The following is a 15,909-nucleotide window of genomic DNA, read 5'->3' on the forward strand; positions in this document are numbered from 1 at the left end:
TGAGCTGGCCGCTAATAAAACGAGTGTATGAAGTTAGATAAGTTATATTGAGAGCAAAGGCGTCAACGTTAAATGCTCGAAGGTGCCCGTTGCTGAACTGTTGCACTACGCTTTCTCACTGGGTTATGACCCTGAGCTGGCTAGCATCTCTTGGGCCTGGTGGAAGTCCTGTGGCCGGTGGCCCTGGGCAGCTCTTACCACCCGTGTGCTCGTTCACTGCCGGACGTCACTTTGGTGGCTTGAACATGGCCACAATGGGAGCAGTTCCACCACGGAAACGGGCAGATACCGCAGATTAGGGCCTCACTTCTCATTTTGTCGCTTGTCTAGAGTAACGAGAGTGATGGAGAAAATGCTGACATGCAGGTGAAGGTTACGTGTGTGACTTCCGCTGCATTCACTGGAAGGCACAGGGAGGCTGAGGAAACCTCCTCCTGTTAGAATACTGTCGTCCGCTTCAGCAAGGACGTCTCTCCCGTCTTAGACAAACGGATAAGGTTCTGCCTTCCTTCCCCACCTGTCGTGTCCTGTTCACGTAAACAAGGCCGTCAGCCGACCTTCAGGCCGGACCCGCACTTGTTGGGCAGCTGCAGTCCTGGCTGGCCGGAGGGAGGCTTTCAGCACGACTTAGTGCAGGCATCCTGTGGGCACCGCTTGGCTGTGTGGGGTTTACAGTAAAGAGTGTTGGACGTTTTATTACTACTTGTACCCATGCAACGCATCCTTATCACTGAGGTTATAATAAATGTTTGTACGTCTACGCGCAGGGGTGTCGCTAGGGCATGCATGGTCCCAGCTCACAGAGGAGGGTGTGGTAGCTTCAACGGCGCCCTCCCAGCTCCCCTGCTCTTCCTGACTGGCTCCCCCACCCCCGCCCCCAGCCACCCTGGCCCATGGCGGGGTCACGGAGCCAGCAGGACCCTGGGCAGCTCTCCTGTTACAGTGCAGAAAACTCCGCTCCTGGCACGGGGCCCGTCTTGGCCTGACCTGTGTAGGACGGAAAGCCCCTGAAGAATGCAGGCCTCTTCCTGGAGAAACGCCCCGGGCTGTCGAAGCCTTGGAGTTAAGCTCTGGAAGTGTTCACGGATTTAGGGACTTCCTGCTTCGCCAGGAGGGGTCGAGGGCAAAGTCCAGGGACAGCCCTTTGCTTTGAGGCCTCTGTGGCTGGGCGGCTCAGGGCGCAGGGCGGGGGCCTGGCTCTCCCGGCACTCAGGGCCCAGTCGTGGGGGCCCCGCCTTTGTGCAACGTCCCCTCTGTCACTGAATGGCCAGCGTGTGCCAGCACTGCTGAGACAGACCGGGCGCCTTCAGCACCTGCCCTCGGGCATGTACGCTAACCGGTGGGGCTGGGGGCACACATCCTAAACCAGGGAGCTCGCCGGAAGTTGCAGGACTCCAAACCAGATGGGCTGATCGAATTCGAGGGGGGACTTGGAAGAGGAGGAACTGGCATGGGGACATCCCCGAACCTGAAGTGCTGGGCGCGCAGTAGGAACAAAATGTGATGGCTGGAGGACCCCCGAGGGTCGGCAGGGCTGGAGCCCAGTGGGGGAAGCCCTGGGAGGGGTCTCGGCAGGGTGCTCCGGACTCTGGTTTCCCGCCACCTGGAGAAGGGGCTCCGTGAGGTGTGTGGCTGCCTGGACCAGACCCGGCTGGGCTGGAGGGTGGGGCGGGGGCAGAGCAGCACAGGTGTGGAGCCTGGCTGGGAGGCGGGGGCCCTGCTCGCTGTAGGTGGCTGTGCAGCGATCACGTGATCAAGGGCTCCTTCCAGGGTTTTGAGTTGAGCAGCTGCTGGTACAGGTGCCACCCAGGAGGAGGGCCCGCGGAGGCTCCAGCTCCGAGCTGAGTGTGGCAGAGTCGAGCTACCGATGGGATGTCCCCCAGACAGTGGGTCACCCGGAGTCCAGCTCACGGGGAGGCTGGTGGGCGTGCGGTCAGCAGAGCGTCTGAACGTTTGGGGTCCTGCTAACTGAGGCTGGATCCGGGGTCGGGGCAGTGGCTCCCTGACCGGCCTCGAGTTTGGGGGAACCCGTGGGTCACTGGGCGTGAGCCAACATCTTGAGCCTGGCATGATTGGGGGGAGTGGTCACCCGTGTCTTCTGGGTCTCGAGCGTCCCAGGCTGCTCCCCGGGCGAGGTGGCCCGGCACAGGGCCCCACGGGCTGCCCTGGAGCTGTGTGCATGTCGGGGTCCTGCAGGGCTGTGGGCCTCTGGGGCTGTCTTCTTGGAGAACAGAGACCTGGCAGAGGGCCAGGTGGCCGGCTGGGACTGGCCTTGGGTGGGGTGGGGTGGAGGGAGAGTCCTGTCCTCGCTCAACATCTGTGACTCCCCAGGAATATGGTTTGGGACAAGGGTTGCTTCCTTTGGGAGAAAGGATGTTGTTTATCCTGGGATCAGCGGAAGAGCCACCAGATGACAGGAGATGAAGCCAGGCTGAGCTGGTCTGAACGCAGACGGGAGCTTGGCCGGGGGTCGCGAGCCCCATGCAGCGAGGAGAATGGCTAGGACCTGGGACGTGGCAAGTGCTGGACCAGGAACCACTTTTTTCTAAATCTTGGTCTGGGAGGGAAAGTAAAGTCCTTTGTGGTTTCCAAGTCCAGTGTTCCCTAGACACTGCGGCCTTTGTGTGTCCAGGAGCCATTCAGCGGGTTTCCAGAGCAGCGTGCTCTGTGTCCCGGGGCCAGAGCTGGCCTCAGTCCTGTGTGCCGAGGGCCCGCAGCGCAGGGTCGCTGCCTGGAGGCTCCCCTCGCCCTGTCCCTCTGTCTGCTTGCCTCCACGGCTGCAGGGCCCCTTGCAGATGTTGCGGCTCTGAGCAGGGTAGCCACAGGGAGCGTCTCCCAGCGCGTCTACTTCCACGTGGAGGTACGGGGAGCTGGGGCGGCAGCAGGTCCTGCTCTGAGGGGCTGCCCCACCTTGAGGGGTGGGCGTGAAGGGAGCTGCCCGGGGGCCTGTGGGTGCACGTGGAGGGGCCGGGTCTGTGGGGAGTGCGCGGGGGGTGTGCAGGGATTTGGGGGCTGGTTGGATCCAGGGAAGGCTGGATGGGGGCTGGGGCGGGAGTGGGACACATGGCAGCCGCTGGACGGAAGGTGCAGGTGAGCTCTGTGGAGACGGCATCCGCTGACACTGGCTTTGTGGGGAGAGCTTTGCTCTGGGTCACACTTGGTGTCTGGCCCCCGGCCCCCCTCTCACTGTCCATGGACAACATCCGTGTCAGTCTTCCATCTCTTCATCTGGAAGTTGGGGGAAACTGGGTTGGATAGTGTAGTTGAGATGAGGTCGTCCCGCGGTAGGGTGGGCCGCCCCTCAGCCCGGGGGGGTGGGGTGTGTGACGGGGAGGGCTTCCCTCGCAGCCCGGACCCGCCTGGGAGGGGTGGTCAGGTGTCCTGGCACCCGGTCCTCATTGGGCAGCGGCATGAACTGCTCGCCTCTCCAGGAGCCCCAGGGGCCTGGGGGCAGGGCCGTGGGGACGGAGCGGGCTCTCGGGGACCCCCCCCCGCCGAGGGCTGATGTGAGCGGCTGTCAGGAGGAGCAGGGCTGGCGTGGCGTGAGCTGGCAGCTGCCAGCAGGGGCCCCGCTGGGCAGGGGGGCGCGTGGGCTGTGAGCGGCATCCTGATGGTGGCAGGGCGGACACTTGGCGCTTCGTCCCCTTTCCCCGGGCGGCCACATCATTTGCTTGCCGGGCTGAATCAGGAAGGAAGGCAGCTCCCGCCTGCGGGGTGGGGAGTCCCAGACAGAACCGCCTGACGGGACCTGGCAAGGAGGGAAGCGGGCCCGTCCCCTCCGCCCCGCTTCCATCTGACGCTGGGGGAGGAGGGGTCCCCCAGGTCCTTCTGAAAACGGAAGGAAGGAGGTTTTACAGGGCTGCACTTCCCCTGCCCGGTTTGCTTTTAGTTTTCAAGTTAGAAAAGCAATGGGAAAGGACACGTGGAGAGAAGTTTCACAGCCACCCGCAAGCCTCAAGCAGGGTCCTGTGTCACCTGCGGTCTGTGTAGATGCCAGTTGCCTGTAACGGTGACCTCAGTGCAACAACGTTTTGTCACCGCCTCTGAGACTCCCAGGGACGTCTGTGTGTCCCGCGGGGTGCTCAGAGTGCCCGGCCTGGCCATGGTGCTGCCGAGATGCCCTCCACGTGCTGGATTTGCCCCTGGGACGGATCTCGAGACCGGGAATCACTGGTTCAGAGGGCGTTGACGTTCACGCTTCCTGCTGCCTCTGCCACATCGCTGGCTTTTGTTTCCTTTTTGGTGAAGTTGGAGGCTTTTGCACAAGGACTGGGTAACTTTCCTCTTGCTCAGGGAGTTTGTGGGTCTGTGTTCCAAGGTCCTCTAATCTTTACCAATTTGTTCAGGTTGTCTCACAACAAAAATATTAGTTCTCATGTACCTGGCTTGCTACATGTATCCCCTGTTTCTTTGCAGGTGTTTTTTTTTTGGATAACTTTATTTATTTTATTTTATTTATTTTATCTTTGGCTGCATTGGGTCTTCGTTGCTGTGCGCGGGGGCCCTCTCTAGTTGCGGTGAGCGGGGGCTACTCTTCGTTGCTGTACGTGGGCTTTCTGTAGTTGCGGTGCGTGGTATTCTCATTGCGGTGGCTTCTCTTGTTGGGAGCACGGGCTCTAGGTGCGCGGGCTTCAGTAGCTGTGGCTCGCGGGCTCTAGAGCACAGGCTCAGTAGTTGTGGCACACGGGCTTAGTTGCTCCGCGGCATGTGGGATCTTCCTGGACCAGGGCTCGAACCTGTGTCCCCTGCACTGGCAGGTGGATTCTTAACCACTGCGCCACCAGGGAAGCCCCTCATTGCAGCTTTAAAACAAATGTCTATTTACTTTTGTCTGGTTGACTGAGTCTTTTTATTTTTTCAGTCTCTTAATGTAGACTGTCAGCCTCTCTCTAGGGACTTAAGTTCTCTCTTCTCACGTGGATATCTTTCCAGATGGCCAGCCATGTGCCCCTTTCCCGCCACGTGAGCAGGGATACCGGCTTCTCCAGCCCCGTGGCCTTGCCCACTCCTGGGCTACCCTGGACTCCAGGGGATGGTGGGTTTCCTGTGGTTTTTACACCAGGGTTAGGGTTAGGCTTAGGCCACATCAGGCCACCTTAGTGTTCCACGTGAGCCCCGAGAAGCATCTGTCCCAGGAACACCTGCACACCCTCCCCCGATGTGCTGCAGCCTCAGTTGTCCTTGTAGAGCGGAGCCCTGGCTCATTCTGACGTGGGGCTCACGGGCCGCCACTGTTCACAGGCTTTCCTACCTTGAGCTGTGATGCCGGGGGAGTGGAGGCCCCTTGGCAGGTGGGGCGGGTACGCAGGGCTGCAGGCAGGCACCCTGGGCTGTGATTTAACGGCTCCGAGCCTGCACCGTCCAAAACAGGAAGTGCTTTCCCCTGCCTTCGTGGTTCCCCGTAAACTGTCCCAAGTGTCCCAGCTGGGGCGGTTCGGGCTGAGTTGATGGATTCCACCCTGCTCACCCCACTTCCTGCTCGCCCTGCAGGAAATCGCCGTGCTGTTTATTGGGTCCAGGCTGAGTAACCTGTGCTCGTGCGTCATCTCACATTCTCGGGATGCTTTGGCCCGATCGGGGTTAATCCCGTTTCAGAGGTGGAAGCTGAGGCCCAGAAAGGTGGGAAGTGGCGGGACAGGCTGTGAGCCCAGGTGTGTCCAGAGTCCCTGCCCCGCAAGGACCCAGGGCCTCTTGCAGACGTTGGGGGCCGAGGGACTGTGTGACCGGGACCGGGGTTGGGCTGCACGGCCCCTGCCGTGGGCTTGGGAGTGAGGTGGGCTGGACGTGCAGAAGGGCCACTATGCCCCACCCACTGGGCTTTCCTGGCCGGGTTGGGTCAGAGATGTGGGGAGTGGGCACCCCTGTAGGCATCCACCTCTGGCGTGTGCACGTGTGTTTGAACTTACACGTGTCCTCCGTGCCAGCACACAGAGGCACCACACCAGGCCTTTGCTGCCTCCCTCCAGGCTGGAGGGATCCAGCGCCGGCAGCTTGGGGGCTGCCCAGGAGGCAGGTGGGCGGGCGCTGGGCTCCAGACTGGCCGTGTGTGGGAAGATCTCTCGGAGCGAGTGAGGCTGAGCTGGTCCTGAGAGCAGAGCTAGGGCGCCCAGGCGAGCAGGACGGTGTTTCAGGTCGTGTCCCTGGGAGCGGGGCCAGGTGGAGCGAGGGGACGGGGCCGGAGGGAGTCTGAGACACCCTGAGGCCCAGCGTTCTAGGGGCTGTCCTGGGCGTGCCCTTGGTCGTGGGTCCTGATGGTTGTTAGAGCCTGGGAGGAGGCGCACCGGCCCTCCCCACTTTTCGCTGCAGTGTCTCCCCCTCCCCTCCCCAGCCCCCTCTTCCCAGGGTCTTCGGCACCCCTGCTGCTCCAGGTCACACCGAGAGACGTGGCTTCCTTCTGCCCCGTGGGGCACTCGGGGGAGCTGGCCTGGGTGGGCGGCAGGGGTCTGAGCTCGGCAGCCAGCCCAGCCGGATGGGGGTGACAGAGGGCTCCGGCCTGCTGGGCACGAGATGGGAGCCTGTGGGCCCTGGGGTCCCTGAATAGCGGCACTGGCTGCTCCCTGAGGGCAGGGCCTGGTGGCAGCCCAGGGCTGGGGCCTGGAGCCGGGTGTGGGAGGGCGGTGGCCGGCGGGCGGCTGACCCCGTGACCGTGCCTCCCCCTCGCTGTCTTCCAGGGGCTCCGAGCGTCATGTTAAGGTAAAGCAGAGGGGCTCAGTGCTGAACATGCTAAGGAGGCTGGACAAGATCAGGTTCAGAGGTCACAAGAGAGATGACTTCCTTGATCTAGCAGAGTCTCCAAACGCCTCGGACACCGAATGCGGAGACGAAACACCCCTGAAGATACCTCGGACCTCGCCCCGGGACAGTGACGAGCTGAGGGACCCTGTGAGTACCGAGCGTCCTCCGCTCTGCGTGGCCGCGGATGCCAGGCCCCTCGCTGGTGGGTGGGGCTGTCCCCATCCTCAGGTGGCCAAGCTGAGCGTGCGCTTGGGTAGACCGTGTCCTGCCCAGGCTGGTCAGACACAGACGGGGCTGTTCCCCATCTCGCCCCAAACCTCCCCCAGCCTCACCGGTGGGGGCTTATCCCTGGACTGAGGATAATTTGTCCATTGGCCGATTTTCTTTTCCTTCATCACTGGTTTTCTGGGTGACCGGCAAGCTTCTCACACAGCCTGATCCCCGGGAGTTTGACTCGAGGGGCCGCAGGGCGCTGTCTGGAAGCTGCTGGCCCCTGGCCCGAGGGCAGCCGCCTCTGGGTGCCTGGCTGGTCTGGCCGTCCCAGAGTGCGTGTCACCGACCCCTGGCAGCTGGCCAAGCCCAGGCTGGGCCTCCTCAGCGCACATGGGGACCGTGGCCCCTGTGATTTGGAGAGCAGCTTTCCTGAGCGGGGTCCGCGGCCCTGGTGGGAACCAGGCGTGAGCAGGCCCTGTCTTCTGGAAGCTCGTGTTTTGTCAGCGGGCGTGCAGCGGGGGGGGGGGAGGGTGGGCTTCCTGTGGTCCCCTCCTGGCCAGGTACGGCCGCCGGGCTCTCCGTTGTGGGCACAGCTGCCCGAATCCTCCCTGTTGTCAGTGAAGAAGCCCAGAGCCATGCAGGCCCCACCACACCAGCTGTGGTGCCCTGCCTGAGTGGACGCCAGATCTGGTGGCCTGGGGTCTGGGCTCCTCCCCAAGCACCTGAGCTAGGTCTTCCTTCCAGCTGTGGCCGCGAGCCCTCACCTTCCCCCCTCCTTGTGTTATTAATGCTTTATAATAGAACAGGGATGGCGCGTTTGCTCCTGGCACGAAAGAATAAGTGATTGGCACTGCCTCCTAAGAGCCAGCCATCCAGCCAGGCAGGGCTGGAGCTGCAGAGCCTGGGGGGGAGCGCCCTGCTTGGGTGCTTGCTGTGTTCCCTGCAGAGGTGGTGGCGGTCCTCCCGCCATTGGGCTCCGTGCGGGCCAGGGCCTCACTTGGTGTGTCTCCTGATGCAGCCCATCAGCATCTGCCTGTCGGGACACCGCGGGGCTCACGGGCGCTGTCCTAGGAAGGGGGTGCCTCCACGTCAGCGTGGATCCAGCGGGCCGGCGAGGGCCGAGGGGAGCACCTGAGGGAGGGGCGAGCACGGGGGCCGTGCGTACAAATGGCTGTCACGCTCGCTCACCCCCCTACCCCACCCCCCCCCAACCCCCGGGGCTCTCTCTCCGTGGTGGCGGGACCGAGCCAGCCTCCCACCCTGGATGTGCTGTCCTTCACTTAACCTCTGCCCCTGAGGGGCACTCGGTCACTCCCATGAGCCTCGTGCCCACATGGCCCGCGTCACCCCGGGTGTGCGGGCAGGGTCGTGCCTCTGTCACCAGCACCCTCCCACGAGCGTGCAGTGTCCTCCGTCGCCACCCGCGGGGCCTGCGTGCCACGCCCTTGCCCACCTGCACAGGGTGTCCCCAGGTGTTTCTGTTCTGCGAACCTGAGGGGTGAAGAGTGGCTTTTCCCACGAGGGAGGTTGGTCACTTTGCCTGTGTTTGGGCTTCATTGTTTTTATTTATTTTTAATTGTGGTAACGTGCGCGTAACATGGAGCTGACCGCTGTGACCGTTTTTAAGTGTCCAGCTCGGTGGCATTAGGCACATTCACGTTGTCGTGCGGCCACCCCACCATCCATCTCCAGACCTTCTTCATCTTCCCAAACTGAAACTCAGTCCCCACTGAACAGCAGCTCCACAGCTGCCCCTCCTGGCCACCCCCGCCCCGTCTGCTTTCCGTCTGTGACCCGACTCTCCAGCTCTGGCCTCAGTGAGCCCCGCGGTGTTTGTCCCGCGACTGGCCTGTCTCAGCACCGTGTCCTCAGGGGCCATCGTGCTGTAGCGTCAGGCTTCATCCTTATGTCCTTTTCTGTGGGCAACCTGTCTGTGTCCTGGGGCAAAGGAGGCGAGCGGACCCAGTGGTTGAGGGTAGAATCCGGGTCCCGTGGTGGGGGAGGGGAATGGGGGGAGGGAGGGGGTCCTGGACAGGCAGACGGGCTCGAGGGGCCGCAGCGGTGGAGGTTGGGTGGTGTCCAGGGCAGGGTGTGGCTGTGGTCGGGGGAGGACCGTTGAAGAGAACGATGAGGGGTCTGAGGCCAGGGTCCCCCGAGTGGTTGGTGACAGGCCAGTAAGGAGAGGGGCAAGGAGGCGAGGACCAGAGCCCTAGAGCTGGGGCAGAGGCAGAGACCCCACGCACGTGGAGGTGCAGCGGGCATCGCCTCCAGGAGCCGGGGGTAGAAGCCGGTCCCTCCGCGGAGAGACGCGGTTCTAGGGAAGCTGGGGGAAGAAGCAGCCAGGCCACCTCCCTGGTTTTGTGGCGGCAGTGCTGCAGCCTTGGGGGTCCCGAGTCCAGGCTCCCAACCCCAAGTTTAGCGTTGCTCTCGGCAAGTCTGTAAAGGGGTCAGCTGGAGGAACCCAAGGGGCTCACGGAGGGGTGTGGACCCCAGGATTTCAGGGCACTCCCCCCGGCGCCTGCCATCTGCATTGGGGTGCCCCCTCCAGCTGTCTGGCTCCCCAGAGCTGGTGGTCCTCACCGTCCCTGCCGTCCTGTGGGCGCCCAGCTGAGCTGCTGCAGCTTCGACACTGAGTCCGGCCAAAGCCACGAGGGTCCCAGGCTGTCTTGGACCCGGGGGCCCCTGTAGGAGCTCTTCAAGCTCTAGGGCAAGTTCCAGGTGAGCTTAATTCCAGCAGCTTAGAGACTAACACGCGTCACAGCCTTCCGAGGACGTGGATTCACGTGTTCAGACGGGGCTGCAAACCGCGGGGCGCCCTGCCTGCTTTGGTGGGAACTTGCTGACGTGATGGAGTCCAGTGTTCTGCTTCCGAATCAGTGCAGAGCCGCCTTTCCAGGCCAGCCTCTGCCCTCTGCTCCGGGGCCACCATCTTGGGCACCGAGGTTGGGGATGGGCCGGGGAGGGATACATTCATCTGCGGGGACCAATGGGCGAGCCTGGCCATCTTCCCCACGCAGAGCAGGGGGCGTACCCTGCCTTTCGCCTACCGCCCAGTCTCCCCATACCTGCCCCTGCCAGGCCCACGGGGCGGGCAGGTAAACATGGCCTGGTCCCTGCCCTCTGGGACCTCATGCCCCGGTAGCCAGAGCAGCTGAAAGTGCAGGAGGTCACGTGCCAGGACGGGGCAGCCGTGGGCTAGAGGGTCTTACCGGCCCCCGTTGTTCCCCAGTGTGAGCTGCTGCTTCCTGGGGTGTGGCCTCCGAGCAGATGACCTGTGCCTGGAGCGGTCACCAGGGCTGTCACGGACCCTGTCCATGCCGGGTGTCCCCTTCCTCACCCTGCCTTGGGGGTGTGGTCATGGAGACCAAAACTGGGGAGTCAGATCCCCCCGTCGCACGGCAGGGCGCTCAGGTGCTGCCCTCACCAGGTCAGCGGTGGGGTGGGCGTGAGCCGGCAGCCCCGCTGCGCCCCGGGCAGGCCTGGCTGTACCGACGTGCGCACCCCTTTCCAGCGGGCAGCGGTGACCTGAAACCGGAGCCTACCCTGGGCCTGGTGGGATGGCGGGTGGTGGCTTTAATTAGCCTCTGTGGGAAAGGACAGGCCCCTGTTTGGAGTTCGCTCACCTCAGAGCCTGGCAGGTGGACGCACCCTGCCCCACCTCCCCGGAGTCCTGTTGCTGCCCCTCCCAGGGCAGCAGGGCGACAGGCCCTGTGGCCAGGCCACCCTCCTCCTGGGAGGTTGCCACGCGGGCCGGGGCAGGTTTCGATGGTTTCCTTCCCTCTGCAGCCTGAGAGCTGTGTTGTGACCATCAAGAGGCTTAGCGTCACGCTTCCGGTTTTGCCTTTACTGTTGCTGGAAGTCGGCCTTACCGGGGCTCTGAGGATGTCCCTGTTGTCTGAAATGTCCCTTCCACCGACAGGCGAAGCCGAGGTGAACTGATGCGAGTTCTAAGGCAGAGCCAGTGTCTTCCTAGGCCGGTGGCCCTGTGGACCAGCCCTTCTAGACCACGGGGTCCTTGGGGGGTACCCCTTAGAGAACTGGTCGATGTGGACCCAGGATGCTTCCGGGAGGCTCCTCTGAGCTCTTGGTGTTTTCCTTCTAGGCTGGGCCAGGGACCCTCATCATGGCTGCAGGAGTCCAGGACTTTAACCGGACAGAGTTTGATCGCTTAAATGAGATCAAAGGTCACCTGGAAATCGCCTTACTGGAAAAACACTTCTTACGTGAGTACCAGTGGGGGAGGGAGGGGCAGAGGGGACGCTGTCCTGCAGGAGTGCAGCTGGGTCACAACAGGTGTCACCAGGCTAGCAGTGGGGACGGGTGTGGACGTCCCCACATGGCCTTTTGCGTCCTGAGTCTGCATCTCCCTTTGCTGCTCCACAAAGCTCAGTGCTCCTGTCTGGATGGCTACGACGCCTTTACTCTGAGACGGACGAGAGCGTCACTGGGGAAGGAATACGACGCCCCTGGAAACTCTCTTTATTTTAGTGAATCTGGTGCATGGCCATGCTTAACTCAGCATGTAATAGAGCTTTTTGGAGGAATCTGAAATTTTCTGTTCCGTGTAGTTTGCACATCAAGGAGGGGGTGTGGGAGGGGGCACAGTGGGGTTTCATTGTCTGTTGGCCGCGGGCATGGCTACCTTGGCATTTGGCATTTGTGTTGCTTAACTGTCGGCCCTCCTGCTGGGGGTGTTGGCCTCTGGGTAGTGATGATGGTAGAGATGGTTCTGGAAGGGCCTGCGGGACTCCTCCCGGAGATGATCTCATTTGGTGAGTTGCCTTTACTCCTCTCACCACCCCTCTGTCCTGCCTTGCAGACGAGGAAATGGAGGCACCAGGGCTAAGAGAAGTGATCCTACTGGTAGGTTAAGTCTTCTGACTAGTAGGGGTTTGAACCAGGCAGACTGGCCCTGAAGCCCACGCATGTGACACAGTGTTTTCACAGCTGACAGCAGGGTGTGGGCGATGCTATTAGGGGAACAATACAGGGAGAAAGAAGCAGCTTCGCCCCTGTGTGCCCAGAGCCAGTCACGTCTGGGCCACGAGGAGAGGCCCAGGGCAAGGCACCTCCCTTGGGCGTTGTGCCCAGCTGGGGCCTCCCTCTGATACCTGGGACCAGGCAGCTGGCACCCTGGCTTGCCCACAGGCACCCGCCCTCTGTCCCCACCTGAGTCCTCTCCCTCTTTCGTCTAGTGTCTCCCTCGTTTATGTGACAAGTGTCATCTGAGCTCTAGCCGTGGGCACCCCGGCTGTGCCGCCCATGCAGCACGCGGGGCCCGTTGCCTGCAAACGAAGGCGGGTTGTCAGCGCCGCGGGGGGACGCCTTGGGGGCCTGCCTTCTCCTCCCAGAAGTGGGCGGCGTGGCTCTCACTACATTTCTGTGCGCTCTCCAGCCACCACGTGCTGCAGCCCCGTCTCCCCCCAGGCCCCTCTTGCTGGTCCGTACCTCCCTGGGCGAGCGTGCGTGTGCCCGTCTGCACCCCGCCGGCCAGCGCTCGCCCGCAGGGTCCGAGCATCGAGGTTCTGAGGATGGCACTGTGGAGTGACTCAGTCTCCCCGCGAGTCTGAGGTTGCGGCTGACCTGGCTGGGGAGACGGGGCCGGGCTGGGTCTGCTGGGACCGCCCGCAGTGCGGGCCCTGCCTCGTCAGGCCCTGGTGCCTGTGGCCTCGGCCTTTGCCGAGCTCCCGCGGGGCGGCTCTGCGTGAACGGTGGGGCAGCCCGGGTGGTCTCGCCAGTGCTGAGCGGGCCCCGCTGGGTGGAGGCTGTGCTGGGCAGCAGAGCTGGACGGCCCTGCTCGAGGCAGCAGTGGGTGGAGCCTTGTGAAAGTGCCTTTGGTGGGTCACGCGGAGGATATTGGTGGTTTCACGGGGTTCGAGGAACCCGCAGAGTCAGGGGCTCTCAACGAAAGGGGAAGGGTCTGTGAGAGCATCCAACAGGGAGCGCCCCGCCCCCGGCCGGGGAGGGGCAGTGTAAGGCTTCCAGGAGAAGGGGTAACGGGCGGGGCGGGCGAGGAGCAAGTGTCCACCAGGCAGCCGGGTGGGCAGGACAGCTGCGACCCACAGGGATGCCTGTCTGGGGCCACCCTGCTCTGTGTTGAAAAAAGGAAAAGAAAAGAGGCCGCTGGCTCCGGATCGGCGTCGCTGGCGTCCTTGGACTGGTCCTCGTGGTCTGCCCTCCGTGTTTTACCAGAAGAGTAAAACGGTGGGTAGCTCGTGTTGTAAAGTGCAGAGTTCCACTTTGGCAGCTCGGGGCCGGATGGGGAAGGTAATAATTATGGGCATTTTCTTTTAGTTATGAGAAATTTTAGATGGATCAGAAATAGAGGACGTGGTGTAACGCGCCTCTCACGCACCTGCCATAGGTTTCAGCAAGAATCGGCTCGCGGCCAGGCTGGTTCCCTCCAAGCCCCCACCTACAGCCCCTCTCCCCCAGGTCTTTTGAAGCAAATCCCAGCCAGCATCCTGTCATTTGACCCATAAATATTTTAGTAGATAGCTCATCATGGGTTTTTGTTTTTTTTGGCCGTGCCGCGTGGCTTGCGGGATCTTAGTTCCCCGACCAGGGATCGAACCCGCGCCCCCCTGCAGTGGAAGCACAGAGTTCTAACCACTGGACTGCCAGGGAAGTCCCTCATTCTGTTTGAAAAACAAAAGTCCTGAGTCCAGTATTACAAGTAAAAAAATCACGTTTTTCTTGAATATCATCAGATACCCAGCTTAAGCTCCGATTTCCCCAGTTGGCTGGTCATTTTTTGGGCAACTCTGGAATCAAACAAGGTCCATAGATTGTGACTGGTAGATGTACTTCTCCTGTCTTTTACTCTGCCCGTTCTCCCTGCATCTGTTTTTGCTCTTTGTTGAGGAAACCAGGCCGTCTGTGGGTGGGGTCTCCACCCTGGACCTTGATGAGCGCATCCCCGTGGTCCCGACACATGAGCCAGTGTGTCCCCCGTCCCTTGGTGCTGGTGGGGTGGGGGGGATCTTTGGGAGGACTCCCTCCCCTGTGGTGGTGGTGGAGGAGCGTGCTTTCCTGAGGCCGTTTCTTTTGTCCTGTATCAGGACCTGGGTCATTGTGGCTTCCATCCATCATCTCATTAGAGGTTGCAAATGGTAATGTTCGACTTATGGCATTCTTTCTCCATTTATTAACCCAACATATTTCTGAAAACTTAACTATTTGGTTGCCCCAAGACGTAGTTCATGTAGGAAAGACAGGAGACATGCTTGAATTCTTCCTTGATATTTCCAGCTTTCAGAATAACGAGTTGGTTCTCTGCTTAGAGCATCCTCCAGAGGGTGAGGGTGTTAGGCTTTGGCGGGGGGGTTTTGGTGTCATCATGAGATCATGGATTTAAACATAGTTCAATGAGTCTTAATCGCCATGGTTATCATCTCATTGGTGCTCAGACAGACCCACCTCTGGTCTGCGTTTGTTGTTTCCTCAGGATGAAACTCAGGTCAGAGTGTCACAGGTATGACGCTGTGTCCACAGTGCATCTGGCCAGGAGGTCTGTGACGTCATTTTGTCCCCATATGCATGTTGTAGAGCGTTTGTTGTTGTTTTTTTTTGAATTAATACTGTAAAGCAACTATATTCCAATAAAAGTTAATTTTTAAAAAAATTAAATTAATTTTTGTAATTATCTAAAATTGCTTTCATGTTCCAAAGTCAGGGTATTTTCAGAGAAATCAGGTTTCTCTCCCTGTAGCCCTCATTCCTTCTCTTCCCCTGTAGATAACCGGTTGTCTTTTAATTGTACAGTCTCTCCTTCCATTGAATTTTTATAGAAGCAAATATGCATATGTGGCCTGCCACCCCCGTTAGATAAATGTCTGCGTGTTTTCACTTTCTCCACACCGACATCACATCCTGGAGGTCCCTCCAAAATGGTTCTCAAAGCTGTCCCCTGTTCCGTGTTCCATCTGCATCTGCCCTGTGGCTGTAGGGTGTGGGTAACCTGCCTGCTCCCTGTTCCCTGTTACATAGTTACAGGTGGTTGTCAGCAGGCGGTCTGTGCCTTGAGTGCACGGGCCACACTTACTTCTATACCCTGAGGATCTAGCGTGATGCCCTGGGTCTAATAGGAGCTCAGTGCTTGGAGGGATGCCTTGCAGGGAACCCTGGTCAGAGCTGGAGTTTGCACAGAGAGACTGTCCCTCCCTGCACTCTCGCTTCCGTCTCAGTACCCAGGGGAGTACAGTGTGGAGGAAGGGATGTCGTCCCCCCTTGGGACCCGCAGAGATGTTTCGGTCGCCGCTGAACCTGCTCTTGTGCTAGGGTGGCCAGCCCTGGTCTGCAGGGGGCCGCGGGGATGGGGAGCTTTGCTCTGGAGTTGGGACCCAGGCTTCTGGTTCTGACTCAGCCCCAAGTGATCAGGTAGCCGTGGACGTTTCACCATTCAGGGCCTGGTTGCCCCCATCTGTAAACACTAAGTGGTCAGTGTTAAAGTTCCATTTAATTACCTGTAGTACTTTTTCTCCAGAAGCAGACTGTTATTCTTCTCGGAGAAGAGGAAATAGCCCAGGTTCACAGCGGCTTTTTTCGGTTATTAAATATTGAAGAGTACAAATGTTCCCGAGAGAAGATGGCAGAGGATGAAGAATGGGAAACTGAAGTGCGTCCCGGCTCGGGACTGGGGGCAGGATCCTAAATTTGTTAAAGAAGCACATAAATAAATGAAAAGCGTCGTCCATTTTCATTTGGCCCGAAATGCATTTCGGTTGTTACTGCTTTTTGAGCACAAACACACGCTCCCCCGTAGTTTCTGAGCAGGAGTGTGCATGTATTGATCCCCCGCTGGGTGCAGGCTCTGGGAAGGGAGATTCGCCAGCATTGTAAGCTGCACACACAGGCTCTTCCCGAAAGTGACCTGGCACGGAATATGAAGCTTAGAGGGAAAGGGCTTATGGGGTGTCAGGGGTCCGGGGCCTCCTGGGTGCTGGGCTAAGCCCGAGGGTC

General features: G+C 60.6%; 1 protein-coding gene across 11 annotated transcripts in view; it reads left to right on the forward strand.

Moving 5' to 3' along the window:
* Positions 1-15,909, forward strand: part of GRAMD4 (GRAM domain containing 4) — a 77,571-nt gene that overhangs the window by 27,641 nt on the left and 34,021 nt on the right. For 5 of the 11 annotated variants that reach the window (XM_004279595.4, XM_033405292.2, XM_049694608.1 and 2 more), the window contains 2 exons: positions 6,672-6,882; positions 11,051-11,171. The exons of 1 other annotated variant lie outside the window; for it this stretch is intronic. In XM_004279595.4, the coding sequence (XP_004279643.2) occupies positions 6,672-6,882; positions 11,051-11,171 (332 nt within the window). Of the gene's footprint in view, positions 1-4,942; positions 5,036-5,490; positions 5,652-6,671; positions 6,883-11,050; positions 11,172-15,909 lie in introns of those variants that run through there. 5 more of the 11 variants (XM_033405290.2, XM_033405294.2, XM_033405293.2 and 2 more) reach the window with 5 other exon arrangements.

Source organism: Orcinus orca, chromosome 11 (assembly GCF_937001465.1).
Source record: "Orcinus orca chromosome 11, mOrcOrc1.1, whole genome shotgun sequence".
Classification (NCBI taxonomy): domain Eukaryota; kingdom Metazoa; phylum Chordata; class Mammalia; order Artiodactyla; family Delphinidae; genus Orcinus; species Orcinus orca.